The sequence below is a fragment of the Pteropus alecto genome, unplaced genomic scaffold, assembly GCF_000325575.1.
Source record: "Pteropus alecto unplaced genomic scaffold, ASM32557v1 scaffold370, whole genome shotgun sequence".
In the NCBI taxonomy this organism is placed as follows: Eukaryota; Metazoa; Chordata; class Mammalia; order Chiroptera; family Pteropodidae; genus Pteropus; species Pteropus alecto.
Window position 1 is genome coordinate 497,338 of NW_006431075.1, and position 17,142 is coordinate 514,479.

The 17,142-nt window shown below is 37.2% G+C and overlaps 1 protein-coding gene across 1 annotated transcript in view; it reads right to left on the bottom strand.

Moving 5' to 3' along the window:
• The window catches only part of LOC112469042 (vascular endothelial growth factor receptor kdr-like), a 199,235-nt gene that overhangs the window by 164,707 nt on the left and 17,386 nt on the right, over positions 1-17,142 (bottom strand). The window contains exons 3-8 of the mRNA XM_025038493.1: positions 13,911-14,038; positions 6,992-7,151; positions 6,106-6,158; positions 5,579-5,756; positions 3,744-3,861; positions 1,744-1,916 (exon numbers count right to left, since the gene is read on the bottom strand). Of these exons, the coding sequence (XP_024894261.1) occupies positions 1,744-1,916; positions 3,744-3,861; positions 5,579-5,756; positions 6,106-6,158; positions 6,992-7,151; positions 13,911-14,038 (810 nt within the window). The remainder of the gene's footprint in view (positions 1-1,743; positions 1,917-3,743; positions 3,862-5,578; positions 5,757-6,105; positions 6,159-6,991; positions 7,152-13,910; positions 14,039-17,142) is intronic.

Sequence of the window (17,142 nt, forward strand, 5' to 3'; positions counted from 1 at the left end):
ATCAGTTGAAAGTATAAGAGAAAAAAAAAACAGGCAACATGATCTTGAGAAAGCATAAATTATGTGGCTCTTGATCAGAGAATCCCTAGGATGGATGGAAAATATTACCAGGTTTTTGTTATCCTCTTTCCTTCCTTTTCACATAGTCTACTGGTGAAATCCCAAGTCAAAGAGTAGTTTTACCACAGAGGGAACATAGAGAAAGTGATAGTGGTGGGTAGGGATGAGGAATTTTGCTCTATGTTTGGCGTTGCCCTTTATTTGACTATTTGGAGTAGACTATAGTCTGCATTTAGACACTTGACTTGATTAGAAACTATTTCTTGGGAACTAGGGTGCCTAAGATATTCTCTTTAAGTAGTAATGGTCAACAGTTTGGGCAGAAGGTTCTGATAAAAGATAAGATAAAATGACAGCAAAGGATGGTAATTTCTTCACCTCATGTCATTTTAATGATAGCCCTGTAAGGCAAGTATGATGCTTATTTTAAAGATGATAAAACAGAGGACCATAAAGGCAAAGTAAATTGCCTAAAGTTACATGGTCAGTAAGGGCTTGAGTCAGAGAATCTAAGTTTGGTAATAGATTCTAAGCCTACCTGTTTCTTCATTATATGCCCACCTAACTGCCAGGGTGACAAGTGATAAGCCTTAATTGATAGACTAGCAGAGATGGCATAAAACCACCAAGGGCTTACTCCAGTGTCCAGACTGGAAATTACCTAACCATGTCAATTATGGTAGTGATGGGGATAGTGATGTTAGCTATTTTTAATTTTTCAAATTAGCCTACTCTTTTTGATATTGGAAGGCCCCAAGAAATCTAGGAAACATTCATAGGTAACCAAAGGATGAATCAATAACATAGAAAATCTTATGAGTTACACAACAAAAAGATGCTAGATAAGAATCTAGGAAGCTTCCCTCCCACCCTCAACCTCTGTTCCTTTCCAAAGCATTGATGTTGAGAAAGAAAGGATGCAGAGGCATTGTCATAGAGCTAAATAAGGACCCAGCTGGCTTCTCCTTATTCTGCTTTCTGATGAAATAAGACTAAAATAAAAGGACTGTTCCATCCAAGAATGGCTCTTATTTTTCATGGGCTCCAACACTTCCCACCTCCTTATCAGAAGCCCAACATCTAGGCGAAACGTAAACTAGGCTTCTCATATTAGCTGGAAGCTTTTATGATGGAAGACAATGCAGAGGTATAGAAACTAAAATAGAACATTGGTTTGGGGAAGAGACAATCTAAGTCACATTGGCTGTCAAGGCACTAGATAAAACTGGGGTCAGGACCGTATAAGGCAGACAGTGCTGGCTGTGCTCAGAATGTGTGATATCATTTTCTTCTACTTCTAAGAGAAATCACCTGTTATTTATCCAGGATAAGCCATGGAAGACAATGTAATCCTCTCCTTCCAGTCCCTTTAATGTACAGAAACAGTTACCGAGATGGAGTTTTGGCCCTCCCCACTTCAAATTACACTTTCTAAATAAGAAGAGACCAATTTTTAAGTATCTCTGGTATCAGAAAAAATTACAGGAGATGAATTTCATCACAGCTCTGAAAATTCTTTCAGCATAGAAATCTAATCAGCAAACTTCTGGTGACCAAAAAGCACCTCCAAAAGCCCTGCCTCTGCATAGCTGAGGTAGTTCCTATCATATCTCCGCTTTGAATTTTATTCTAACAAAATAGAGACAGGAACCTGAAACTGTTGCATGAATCCCAACAACTCACCATTGACAATCAGTTGTATGGTGAGGTTTTTGTAGAGGCCATGCTTGGTGTTGCTCAGAGCAAAAGTGTAATTCCCAGCATGCTTTACATTCACTTCCAGGATTGTGAGTTTGTATTTAAGAGGGTCAGGCCGAAAGGTATGGTTTATTGGGAGTAGCTTTCCATCTTTGAACCTGCGAGTCATGGAGAAGGTATGGTTAGTACAATGCAGTCCTCTAGGTCATCCAGCTTTCTACCCGAGGGGCATTTTGATTATGCTTCATCATGATCAGCAAGGAGACAAAACAATGGAATCTTTTCCATAAAATTCCCAGGCTGAAGCACCTTAGTACAGCTATAGTGATAGTAAAAGATTAAATTTGTCCCTTCCTTTTGCTTTAATAGTCAAAACTTTTGGAAAGTGCCCTTACTCATGCTACCACTTCTTCACTTTCCATCCATTCATTAGCACTTTAAACTCAGATTTTGATCCCTGAAACTCTTTCAAGATCATATTTTCCAAGTTCACCAGCAATGCCCTAATTATCACAGCCAGTGGCCTTCTCTCAGCATTCATAACCCCCAGATATTCTACAGTGTTTGATTTTAGGGACCAAGTCTTCCTCTCTTAGCTTCTGGGACACTATTCTAATCATTGTTTCTCTCTCTTCTTCACTGACTCTTCTTCCATTTTTTACCCCTTCAATAAGTACTTCCTACAGAGCAAGCACTTAAAATACTTCAGCAGACAAAATGAGAGAGAGGAGGCTTTGGCTAAGAAATTTTAGGAGTTGCTAATGAGCCAAATACATTGAGGGTGTTGTGTAAATATCAGTAATTCACAGTAGTAGCATAATAAATGCTTATAAATTTCCCTAATATAAATCTGCCTCAGGATCCTGCCTTTGGCCTCTTTTCTCTCTGTGCATAGCCTGGGTGCATTTATCCACTCCTAGTTGATGGCTCCTCAGTCTCTAGCTTCAAAATCTAGCTTTAGAATCATACTTCTAAATGTTCATTGACTATCTCTAAATGATCTCATCATGGTGTTCCTTTCCTGTTACCTTTACACTACTTTTTCATCCTGATGAAGCCCAGACTGTCTATAACAACACAAATCTCACATTCCACCAAACTTGAAAACTGTGAAGTACTTCAGATCCTTGGGCATTGATTCATACATCTAATTGGATACTGAATCTTGAAGATTCTACTTCTGAACTGTTTCCCAAATCTATTCCTCCTTATATTCTCTTTATATTCTGATTATATAGGCCCATATTATATCTCACATGAACTATTGTTATAATGCCCTAAACCAGTAGCTATTTCTCCAATCTTTTTCCATTCCAAACCACATAAGGCCACATTGATCTTACTAAAGCTTAGCTTCAAATTTATCACTCCTGACTCCAGAGTCTTTGATTGCTCTCTAACTGCCTTTAATAGGCAATAGAGATTTAAAAAAAAACAATTCTATAACACAGTATATTATCACCCAGATTTTACAGATGAAGAAATTGAAGCTTAGAGAGTTCAAGTAACTTGCTTGGTAATTTGATGAACTGGAATTGGGACACAAGATTGTCTGGCTCAAAAGCCCATATTTTTTCTACCTTATCACTTCTTACCCTGACATTCAAGGATCTCTATTATACTGGGTAAGATCACCTTCAAGACTCCTTCCAAATCTGTTTGTGGAATTCTACAATGGCTTTGGCTACTTTCCCAGCTTTATCTCCTCCTCTCTTTTCAGAGTAAAAAACTCTCTTTTTTTCCTCTCAAATACATGAGAGATTGAGAAAGGAAAGAGGAAACAAGCCAAGAAACCTGTGGAGAAGAAGATGAAGCATTCATTTCTGAAGCTGTGAGTTCCCTGAAAGTAGGATTAAGGTTAGAGTATATTTCTGACTCCGCAGTACCTAGTCCAGGGTCTGCTATATGACAAAAGAGCAGGTCTTAAGGAAGGGGTTAAGAGACTCTAGAGAACAGAAACACTCAGGAAAGAAAACTCTACTTACCAGGTCACATTGGGGCGAGGGAAAGCATCCACTCTTATTCCCATTTTGAGAATACTTTGCCCTGCTGTCACCTCATAAGTGTGTCTTCTCTTGTAGCTCACATTGAGGAATGATTTTTCTGGAAGTAGAACAGGGTTGAAGTTCGAGGAAGAAGGTATAACTGAATCCCAATTTTGCTCACCCTTCCTGTTAGCGGTCACATCTTCCCCTGCCTGGCAGGGCCAATCTTGATTGTCATAAGCTGGTGTTTCTCAATGTGGATTGGAGGGATGTGCTGTTAGCATTTTCAAAGGGTTAATTCTTTGTTTTGCAATACTGTCCTGAACTTTGAAAGATATTTATAATCCTTTAATAAGCAATAGAGCTTATTATAATAAACTTTGTCCAATCAATGCCAGTAATAACCTCCAGTCATTTTGACAAAAAACAAAAATGCCCTCATGCATTTCCAATACCCCTAAGAGATAGTACTGCTCATGAGATGAGAACCACCTAATTAAGCCAATCATGTTGGTCTTATTCTTTGTCAGGTGATTATTTAGGCATGGGCAGATAATGTATTTCTGAAGAGTGAAACAAAAGGGGAAATTAGCTAGGGGACTTCTGGGAAAGATCTTCGAAACTCTTAAAAAGAAACACAAATCATGGGATTTTCACTTATTCCTGTCTCTAAGACACTATCATTAGCATATGAGATCTGGGACTGTGGCAGCATGAGGGGCACTTTGAAGATAATGAGAATAATAGAATAGAACAGGGGAAGGAACCTGGTTTCTAGAATACATTGATGACCCACTAAGTCAATCAGCACTGGAACCATACACCTTAAGACTCCTTATTACACGAGATAATTGTCATTATTGTTTAAGCTATTTTTAGTCAGGTTTTCTTTTGCCTAAAACGGAAGGCAATCCAGCTGATAGAAGTGGCTATATAGAATCCAGAGGCTGAGAGAACTAAAGTAGGTTACCTTATAAACCAGGCTGCAGAGGATTGAATTGAGCTTAAATAATTAAATTTCTTACTGCAGAATAAACCTAGAGTGTGTTTATATTTTTAAGTATTTATGTGTGGATAGATACTAGTATTTGTGGCTTAGATTTTCATAGATACATGCAAAAATTAAGTATGTCTATATAACTATGCTAGGATGTGTATGTGAGCATGTGTGAGTAATATGTGTATGTGTGCATATGTGTATGTATATATATGTCTCTTTGTAAGAAAAGAACTCTATGAACTCAAGGTAATTGGGTTAAATTGAAGTTCACTTAATTATTTCCACTAAGCAATTTATGTTCACATTCATATCAGAAAAAAAAAAACAAGCTAGAAGCACCCTTAAACTTTATATTATGATTATGAGTAAATGATGATGATGATGATGATGATGATGGTGATTATGATGATAAGTGAGAAAAATGAAGGTCTGGGAGGTGCAGCAAGTTGTACAAGATCGCACCACAAATTGGCAAAGAAGATAAAAGATTCAAGAATCTGGTCTTTACACGGTCCAAAATACTGATGAGTTACTTTACCCTATATCCTTAAAATATACAACTATAACTAGCCAACAAGATGTAAAAGTGTGTAAGTTAGATCACAGTGCTTCCCAGCATGCAATTTCTATGCCAGAGTGAAAGAACAGGAAAGGGGCTGACTGACATTTGCTACCTTTTCTTATTTAAGTACCAAAGCATTGGGAGTGTAAGCCTTGGAGACCATAACACTGCGAGAGAAAATGAAGATATGTCTGAGTGATTTCTTTCATATAGGGGGAAGAGAGTAGGCAGGCTAATCCTTAGGGAAGAGTCAAGAATAAAAGTTTTACATACTGTACACTACGATGGTGATGTTGGCTTGCAAGGCAGTGTTGTTGTCTTCCCTGCAAATGTACAAACCCTTGTCTTCCATAGTTACATTCCAGATTGTCAAGTTACTATAGCTTTTGTACACAGGGGAGCCTTGGTACAAGTTCCTTTTAACTTCGCAACACCTGGGTATTGTCTTGGACTGTGAGATAGGAAAGAAAAAAGAACATAATTTCAATTGTGATTATTGAGCACTTCTAGGTACCTAACTTGTTGAGAAGCCAAAGAAAATCCCTTTGAAGAGCTGACACTTTTCTTCACTTCTATTAAATCACATATGTAACTAATGAACCATGATATGGTACAGAGTGAAATGCCAGTTCCCTACGAGATTGGCTTCCATAAATGCAGAAGCTGCTTATTAGTCAACTTTGTTGATCTGATTCGCATGTTGCCTGGTTCTTGACCCAGAGTAGGAACTGAGTTGGAATGGCAGGGAGAAAGGATATGGGCAGATTTGTAAAGATTTGGAGCAGGGGCATTGTCCTTACATCTTGCCGATTGAACACCCAGTTCAGTTTTATTCGTCCATTGAATGTGGTCTCTGCAACACAGTGCAGAGAAAGAAAAATGTATCTGATGGAGATATTTTCTCTCTTGGTTTCTGGAAAATAGATTAGATGGCATAATGATATTGACAAAGAAGGCAAGATACGAAAATCTTGATTATGGAGTAATTCTTAGAATTCTCAATTCCTTATTCCCTTTCTTAGATGGAAAATATAGACTCAAAACCAAACCAGAAGGTTCCATTTTTCAGAAAACACTAGATAATATTTTATATAAACTATATAGCAAAAGGCTTGATGTTAGTGGCAGGGATTATCTTTTTAGTTCTTGAGGCTTTTCAGTGAAAAAGATTCTACAATACTGGTTAGGAAATCTTATAATCAGTTTAATAACCTCTCCATCAGGAAGTTTTTCCTCCTACTTATCTAAGACAATCAAGCCCTTCTGTGGTTAATTTTACCACATTTCTAAATTCTCTGAGCAAAGAGTCTTCCCTGAGTTAGAAGCCCAGCTTCACTTCTATACAAAGGCAGCAGTAACATAGAGCTCCAAGATGTCTATTCTTTAGCCACAATATATGATATTGCTTCATAGCTTTACAAGGACAACCTTATAATAGCTGAGTATTTATTGCTAGACACTGCCAAACTATTGATTTTATGGGACAACTGATCAGGCAACTGGGAACAGTCCAAAACTGGGCATTATCTACTGACATAAAAAAGTTCTTAAAATAAAAACTTAGAATTCCTGGTTATTAAATGACATGTAAGAGATTATAGCTGGAGTAAGGTTTATACAAATAAGAAGTAATTCTCAGAAACAGCTGGATCCCATTTCCTAACCAAAAATCACAAGGTCACATACCCAAACGCTGTGGGAGATAGAATGACCTGTGTATCTTCCCATTAACTTCGGCAATGCACTGGAGCATGCTGCTATAGAAATGGTATGAAGGTTGGATCACAGTGAAGCCTTTCCGGGGATCCCAGTCTTGGCTTGCATAAGTGAATGTGGCAGAGTGTAACTGTGGGACAAGGAAAGGAGGACATAGGAAGACATAAATGTAAAGTTATCACCAGTTCTCAGTATCATACACAAGCCATCTGCTTTGAAGCCACAAGAGTGGAGTGACCTGTCCTACCCAAACTGGCCCAAGCTTCTGGACTGAGTTTGTGCTAGTTAACCTTTGTTTTCTTCTGAGAAATTAGCACAATTCTGGGCTCAGAGTAGATACTCAACAAATAATAATTATAGTACTAAACACTTACACAACACTTACTATGTGCCAGGTACAGTATTAGCTCATTTAATCCTCACAACAACACTATGAGGTAGATATTATTATTATTACTCTTGTTTTATAGATGACGTTTATAGGGGATATCTTGTCCAACTCATTGCTTATTATTAGATTGAATATCAAGGTTTAGATCTTTTCTATTGGAGATGTTTAGAGCCAAAAATCCTATGCTAAGCTTCATTGGGCCTTCTGTTTAAGATTTGTGAGGGAAATAGAGCTGTTACACTCCCAGGTTCCACATCTACTCATCAGGGCCTCTGATATTTACTGACATTGTGTCACTGTGGATGGCTCTTTTTGCCTCAGGTAAGGACATATGAAAGAGACTTTAAGGAACTTAGTGGCTTATGTGAAGTTCATTTTTAGCCTGTACTTTAATTCAATCAAACATTCAATATTTAATATTGTCTACTTTGTGTTGGGCACTAGAGATCCAGCTGCAAACAGCACAGACTGAATGCTTACTCTCAGCTAGTGGTTTCCAAACAAATCTGAATTATTAAATCTTCCTTTGGTGAACTTAAAAATAATACTAACCAATTGTGAACATTTTTCAAAAATGTTGAAGAAAATAAAGAAAAAATAATAATAATGACCTGTAACCCAGAAATAGCAACTAGGAACAATGAAACATATTTATTTACAGTCTTTTCTCTATGTATGTAAACATTGTCACATAACTGTACTTATAGTATAAATACAATTTACAGGATAAATTATATTTATACTATTTATATTATATCATTAGCATATTTTCATATTATTAAAAACTCTTCATAAACATAATTTTAATTGCAGTATAATATTAGTTATTTTATTATTTAACCATTCTTTTATTGTTAGATATTCATGTTATAATAATTTTTGGTTTTGTTATTTAAAATAATGTGGCAATGAATATCTTCATGTTTAAGTCTCTGCTTATTCACCAAACAAGATCCTTGGATGCATAATTACTGGGTTAAAGGGTATAAGCATTTTCCAGGTACCTAATATGTCTTGCCAAAGTCTTTCACAACAAGAATATACCAATTAATGTCCACTGATGTATGAAAATGGACACTATATTTTAAGGAAGATCTTTACAAACTGAAGCAGGGTCAGAAGAGGATGATCAGAACTATGAAGGTACTGGGATCCTTTTGATATAAGAAATATCTTAAGAAACAAGTTACTTTTAGCTCAACAAAAGAAGACATTTGAGAATGGAAAGTGGTAAGTGGAGTTGGTCATTGGTTGGGGGTAGGGTAGCTTTTTTTCTAGTATTTGAAGAACTCCTACTTGGGAACTGGAAAAAGAATTAAACTTTTGAGTACAACTTCAGAGGTTAAAATGAGTGGAAATGACAGTGATGCATATTTTGGCTCAATCAGAAGTTGGACCACTGTCACTGATAGCATTGAAGCAAGAGCTGGGTAGTTATTTGTCCAGAATTTTGCAAAATAATTTTTTGCATCAGATGGGAAATTAGACTCCAAGGTCTCTTCCAGCACTGAGGTTCTCTTTTTGACTCCTAGTTCAGTTGTCTTATTCTTACCCAACAGAATCTACTCAGAGCTTTCTTATCTTTAACCTCAGATAAAGATCATTATCCTTTATCTAAAAACACAAAACTTAGAGTTAAAACTTTACCACATTTCTTTTTAGTTTAATGTTTTTTTAACTCCTTAATTATTAACTCTAATTAAAATATTTAAAATCATTTTTCAAAAATCACTTTTCACCAGAAGCTTTTGGGATCCCTTTGAGAAGCCCTTACATCATTTCACTATAACCTAAATGTACTTAACTACCAGATACTAGGGTCTTCAGAGAAACTGACAATTAAAAAACATGAAATAAAGAAAACACAAATAACATAGATGATAAATCACAAAACAAACAAACAACAACAAAAAAAAAACAGCTGAAAAAGTAACTGAACCCAATAATTGAGGAGAGTCAAAAAATCTTGAATTTATTGCATGCTTATGCAGAAATTCAGAATTTCAGTGGAATACTAAAATAATCCACAAGCTAATTACAGAGATAAAATGAATACTCTGTCTTAATTCTTTTTCCATTTGACCAGATAAAGCCTCAGTCCTAAGAAAGCAATTAATTCACTTAATTAATCCTGTAGATTAGTGGTTCTCAATGAAGGATAGGGGAGGGATTTTGCTCTCCAGGGAACATTTTACAATGTCTGGAGACATTTTTGGTTGTTACAACTGGGGGGTGGGGTTGCTACTGGCTTCTAATGGGTAGAGGTCAGGAATGCTGTTAAACATCCCACAATGCACAGAATAGTACCTGCCCCATAACAAAGAACTATCTGACACTACAAGTCAATAATGCCAAGGTTAAAAATCCCTATTAGATTCTACCTCCAGAATCTCTCTGTTCTGCCCTACCCCTTCTCTTTCATCCTAAATTAGAGATTTGGCATCTATATTAGACACTTAATTTTCTATATTAGACACAAGTGCTCAGAATAAGACCCTCCCCTTACTATTGTCTCTACCCCTTTCTACTAACCCTCCCTGACATCCCTCTCCCCACTACAAAAACAACATGTGCTTTAACTATGTAGGTTGTATGGCAGCTGCCCTTTTCATATAAATCCTCCCTCCTTGGCCACAGTGATTGGTCTAGAAGTGGGTGTCAGATTCTAGGTAGGGCAATCAAAACCCTTCCTTGTGATTATTTTCTAATTTGAGGTCAGAGAGAGAATGCTTCTCAGTTCTGCTCTAGCAATGAAGATTTAATACACTGTAGATGACCACATCCCCTTTGTGAAAGAAGCAGGTCTGTGGTATTCACGAGAGGAGCTGTTACTGAACACATGCCCTTGAGGTTCAGCCATACTCTTCCTTTTGAAATACATTTCCATTTTACCTAAGCCAATTCTGGTGTGTTAGGTTTGGTTGGATTTCTGTAACTGTCAACCAATAATTTTGGCTATTCCTTCATGTTTTTATAACACTATTTGTGTTCTTTGCCCAGTTATCCACCTAAGGTGCTTCTACTTATTTATCAGGACTCAGCTTGTCACCAGCTCAGCTCTTCAGTTAAGACTGCCTCATGCAAGTAGTCTTTTTCTCCTCTGCATTCTCATTGTGTCTGTTACATACAAACATATAATAGAGCACTGAGTCAAACAAACACATTTTTAAGTACAGTATGAAGTCTTCTTCCAACAAACATACACACAGATACTATACTACTTGGAAGGCAAGAATTGAACCCCCGAAAACAACAATTGTAGGTATTAAATAAGATTGTGCAAGTAAAGCTCTCAGCAGAGTGCATGACACTGGTAATGACCTGTAGTAGGTTAAATGGTGACCCCCTCAAAAGATATATCTACTTGAACTTGTGAATGAGATGTTACTTATAAAATGAATCTTTGCAAATATAATTAACTTTAGGATCTTGAGATGAGATCATCCTGGAGTAGGCTGGACCCTGAGTCCAATGATATATGTTCTTATGAGAGACAGAAGAAGAGAAGACAAACGTAGAAACAGAAGGGAGAAGGCCATGTAAAGACAAACAGAAATTAGCGTTATGCAGCCACAAGCCAAGGAATATGTGGAGCCACCAGATGCTGGAAGAGACCAGGAAGGATTCTCTTCTGGAAACTTTAGAGGGAGTATGTCTCTGAAAACACCTTGATTTAATATTTCTGGCCTCTAGACCAGTGAGAGAATACATTTCTATGCTTTTAAACAACTCAATCTGTGTTAATTTGTTATGATAATTTGCTACACGATAATTTGGACAGTGCTTGGCACAGAGTAGACTTGGTAAATGTGTTAGACTGAAGAAAATTAAATTGAGTTTGACCTCAGGATGCGTTCTGTTTTCCTCCTTCATGAATTTGGCTTTCCTTACTGTTACCTATGGGTACACTCCCTTGAATACACTATTGACTTGCTTTTAACTAAAGCTCACTTCTACTGAAGCTACACTTTAAGAAAAGGAGTACTCTTCTCTCTCTTCCACCTGTTGAGTGTCATTTAAATCCAGTAATGAGAATTAAAAGGCAAGAAAGGGAAAGCAAACACCAGTGCGAGTCTTGTGTGGCAGAGCAAAATAATAGGAAAACATGACTAAGACATCAAATTCTAGTCCTAAAGATCATAATTACAGAGTACTTTCACCTACACAACCTATAAATGACATTCAGTCCCCTGATTAAAGATCATTATCCAATCTACACTCCAGGTTCTCTCATTATTAGTTCAGAGCTCATCTCTTTCAGGGCTTAGGAAAACTGACCTGATTCTAGAAACTAATCAAGAGTTATTTACAGCATGACAAAAGCTCCCCATATACTTTCTTCAGAAGCACCCCTTTAATCTACCTCTCAGATCATAGTAGCCAAGCTTCAGGATGAAAATGGTATCTAAGAGTTGAGGCAGAATCTTTAGCCTATAGCTCTTTAAATGGCATATGTAAATTGATTTTTTTAAAAAAAATAAAGTGATAATAAAGAAGCTAACTTGAACTGTGGAAAATGTTGGCAGATTGTAAAAGAAAGTAGAATATTATAGGTTAGTGTCTTTGAACTCTCTTTGAGTGGAAGGAGAAGATTTCTGGATACCATGAAATTGTCTACTCTGATTAAATCTTAAGCAAAACAGCAGCTAAGGCCTTAGAAAAAAGAAAATCCTGGTTATGCCTCTATGCCCATACCCAGGCACATCCTCTGAAGGTAAATTGGCTGCCTAGTGGGGTTTAATTTTAGAAAAGGATGTTTGAAATTAGCCAGGTCAGTTGCATCTCCACCTAGTGCTTCCTTTTGGCAGAAGAAAGAGACACAGTGACTCCAAGCCCCACCAGAGACTAGCCTGTGAAGGAGGAAAAGGAAGCCTGGTGGGTGGGTCGGCCACTCTCCCTGCATCCTAGGTAGAGGAAGAATGAGGTGACCAGCCAAGCACATAAACTCTGTAACATACTGCATCCTCTCTGTTCCACCCATTCCCACACATCACTGCTTCTTTTTGGACCAAGTCCCAAAGATAAGGAACACCTTCATTTTCCCTTCAGAAAGAGCTGATTGAATATCTCAGGAGAGTGGGAGCTGGTGGCTCAGTGGATGGAGGACTTCAGCATGATGCTGAGGACCACTCCACTGAGAATACAATGGACTCTCTAACAACCTTAGGGGCAGATAAGCCTGGGAAGAGGAGGGATTACCAATCAAGATAGTGTGGTCTTCAGGGAGTAGCTAATAACTCCAATGTCTTGTGGAACTTGTTAGAGCTTAAACTCTTCTGCCCATGGGCTTGTGCACCTTCCTATTCCACATCAGCTGCTGCCAGACACAATTTTCTGGCTGACACACCTCTCAATTTCACAGCTGTACTGACAGAAGGCATTGGGGAAATGCTGACATTTCCTCTATAAAAAGAGAACGAGAGGACCTTTATCTGCTGCTGTTGGAAGTTTACAGCTTTTTCCTAACAAGAAAATGAGAAAGAGCTTGGTAGCAGATGAACACTGCAGCCAGAAGGGGAGCATAGGTTGCCTTCCACTCTGAAGGAGGCCACAAGGATAATAATGGAACACTGGATAGGGAACGAGAACACTTGATTTTTACTTTTGACTCTGATACTTGTGAAATATAGAGCATTAGAATGTTCTTCCTTTTCTTTAAGCCTAAGATTCCTCACATGTAAAATGGAAATAATAAAGCCAGCTCTATCAATTTTACAGAGCAGTTATATGTGTAGCTCACAGAAGGTGATATATATATGAAATGATTTTAAAGTTTGTAGTAATGTTGTACAACTATGGATGCTGAGGGCTTTGGTGGGCATGAAGGTGATCTACAAGGGATATATGTTACTCTATTCATCACCAAGATTAATTTAACAAATCAAGCTAGATGGTTTGGTTTTACCTCTATCTCCTCTTCTCTTTGTGTATATTTTTGAAAACCATCCACTATTTCCTCTCTATTTAAGAAAAACAGGCTCTGGCCTCAGAGCTCTAGACATGGATAGCATTTACATACAGTTCACATGGGACATTACAGAACATCTAAACATCCATCTTCTTTTCCCCTACTTTGTATAACCTTCTTGTGATGACACTGGTCCAAGGAAAAATGGCAGCATCTGCTTCTATGTGCTGCTCCAAAGAGGCAGACATGACACAGCTAGAGCAAGTATGAAATGGGATGAAACACAGTCTCCTACTCTCTTTATATTTCATAATCTAGATCAGCAGTACCCAACCTTTTTGGTACCAGGGACTGGTGCTCCTGTTGAGAATCTAATGCCTGATGATCAAAGGTGGGGCTGAGGTGTCGATGCTAGCACTGGGGATTGGCTGCAAATACAGATGAAGCTTCGCTTGCTCAGCCACCACTCACCTCCTGCTGTGCGGCCTGGTTCCTAACAGGCCACAGATTGGTTCCAGTCTGTGGCCCTAGGGTTGGGGCCCATTGCTCTAGATAGCAGCAAGTCCTCTTTCTGAGACAATTCAACTTACCAACTGAAGCTTGACATTGAAATCAGGAGAAGTAACCCGACATGGCACAACCACCTCTTGGGTTCCAGTAAAAACAGCAATTACCAGTGGCTTATCATTGTACGTCTGAGCAAAGATCTGGTTGTCATCTGTAGGGATAAGAAATAAGCCCAGGGTTGGTACTGTCGTCAGAATAGGAGTCCATACTTTTTATACAACCCTCAAAGATCTTCATGTTTAGTTCTCTACAAGGAGAAAATAAGGTTCAGTGAAGGAAAAGGACTCAACAAAGGATACAACCAGGACTTGAACCCAGGTCTCCAGGCTAAGGATTTTTTCATGATTATGTCAAAACCATTTAAGCTAATATTTATAGTGATTAATAGATTAGGCATATATATTTATACATCAAAGATAATCATTTATTTGAGTACTACATCTCTCATACACAACAAAATCAAAATACTACTGTCATTTTATACATGAAAATGCATTTGAATGACCACAAGCATGTTCAACTTGCATTTATTTGGTCTTCCCACAGGAGATCTCAGATCCAATCAATAAATTTATATAGGTACTTGCAGCATAGGTACTTTTCAGACGGTAAGTAAGCAGAATGTTAATCTGAAAATAGATGATGCTTAGAAAAAGTGAGCCTTCAGTTGTGTATCTTGGAAAATAATCCTGGTTGCCATATATTCCTACTACCTCAGTTTTCCCTCTTTAGCAGGAACTGTTATTAGTCCATTTCTTATTTTGTACTTTGTTATCCCTCAAGATGTCCTTGCAAGTACTTCCTAAATACAAAATACTGCACAAGACAGTTTACAAATCCCTGTCATCTTCAATTTCTCTTGTTCTCTAATGTAGGTTCATGTCTCAACAATCCATCTTACTCTCTACAAGCTCTCTTCTTCAGTAATTGCAGCTCTTTCTATGGCTTGAATTAGAGATAACATTTATGACTTTATTTATATTCTTAAAATTTTCTTCAACGTCCAGACATTTTTCTATCTGTAGTCAAGATATGTCCCCTGGGCTGAACTACAACCATTTGACCTTCCATGATATAATCTAAAACATATTATATTCTCTCCCAAAACCCCTTCTAATTTCCCATGTTTTAATGGCATAATAAACCTCTCACTTACACAGGCTGTAAGTCTGAAATAAATTTTGCTCCTTCTCCATAAATTGGCAAAGTGCAGATAACAGTAACATTTATTTATGGTTTTACCTATTTCTCAGATTATCTTGCTAAAGTCCAGATATGAATCAATCTGTCAAAGTTGAATCTAAGGAAAGTAAATGGGGAAGAAATGAGACGGAAAAATTGCTCTTTCACGAAGGAATGAGAAGGAACAAGGTCAATAATGAAGGGCAAAGTAGATAGTGCAAAAAGGAGCAGGCGATGATTACTGAAGCAAAGTGGAATAAAAAACAACAAACTGTTGAGGAGAACTGGGTTCAAGTAATAATAACAGCAATGGCTACTATAAAACAAAATTGATATTATGTGATAGTGTTAGGCAAGTTATATCCATTATCTTCATTAACCATCAAAATAATTCAGAGAGACAGGTGATATTATCCTCAATTTAAAGATGAGAAAACTGAGACTCAGCATTTTACATAAATAACAGAGATAGAGTTAGGAGACAAGATTTGTATTGTCTATGCTAATAAGCTCCATCCATCTCTGAGAACTTCATGGTCCTAGCATCAGGTTTACAAAGCCATATCTAAGAATCAAAAGGGTTTGGAGAAGCAGCTAAAGAAGAAAATCACTCATCTGATCATACAGAAATTCCAGCAACCACAAAGATAGCGTGCCTATTTATCCAGGTAACATGGCAAAAATATGCATAACACGTCCCTACAGTGGTGCTTATGGACCAATCACAACCAGGTATCTGGCCTTAGCAATATTTTTCTGGACATGTCTACTTAGGCAAGGAAAACAAAAATAAACAAATGGGACTAAATCAAACTAAAACGTTTTTGCACAGTGAAGAAAACAACCAATAAAACAAAAAGACAACCTACTGAATGGTGTAAGGTATTTGTTAATAATATATTCAATAAGGAGTTAATATCCAAAACATATAAAGAATTCATACAACTCATCATCAAAAGAACAAACACTCTGATTAAAAAATGAGCAAAGGACCTAAATAGACATTTTTCCAAAGACATACAGATGGCCAACAAACATATGAAAAGATGTTCAACATCACTAATCATCAGGAAAATGCAAGTTAAAACCACAATGGGATATCACCTCACACTTGTCAGAATGACTACTATCAATAAATCAAAAAATGACAAGTGCTGCCCGAGAATATGGAGAAAAGAGGACCCTTATGCACTGTTGGTGAGATTGTAAATTGGCGCAGCCACTATAGAAGAAGAGAAAAGCTGGACAATGAAAAATAATGAAAAGAGGAATACAAGAACTAGTTGATACAATCAGGAAAGAAGCATAAGAATAAAGGCCATTCTCAATTATTGAAGGCGAGGAAAAGAGAAAGAGATTAGAAAGCATTTTCAGACAAATAGTTGATAAGAATTTCCCAAATGTAAGGAAGGAGCTGGAGCTTAGAATTCAAGAAGTCACTAGAAAACCCAATTATCTCAACCCAAAAAAGGCCTTCAAGACACATTGTACTTAAATGATCAAAAATCAATGACAAAGAAAGAATTTTCAGTACAGACAGGGAAAAGAGGATGGTAAAATATGAAGGAAAATCCATGAGATTATCCTTAGACTTCTCAAGACAAATCTTATAAGACAGAAAGAAGTGGAATCAAATATTCAAATTAAAAAATGAAAGGAACAACCAGCCAAGAATAATTTATCTAGCAAAGCTCTCCTTTAGATATGAAGGAGAAATAAAGACCTTTCCAGACATACAAAAATTGAGAGAATTCTCAACCTCAAGGCCTACTTTGCAGGAAAAAATGAAAGGGCTCAGCTCACCTAAAACAAAGTGACAAAATAAGTAGGGTGACTATCAGGCAGATAGAAGCAGAGTAATGTAACACTTACTAAGAATAGGACTTACAAGCTTGAACAATAAGAAGAGATTTGCTATTGCAAGATAGTAATGAACATTCAGCATACATAGGAGAAATTGAGGCAAAATGTAAAATAAAAGGAGAGGATTCACAGATCTAAGTTTACAAAGAGGAAGGGAGATAAGGTACATGCAGAAGAAAATGTATATATATATTTGTTTATATATAAACA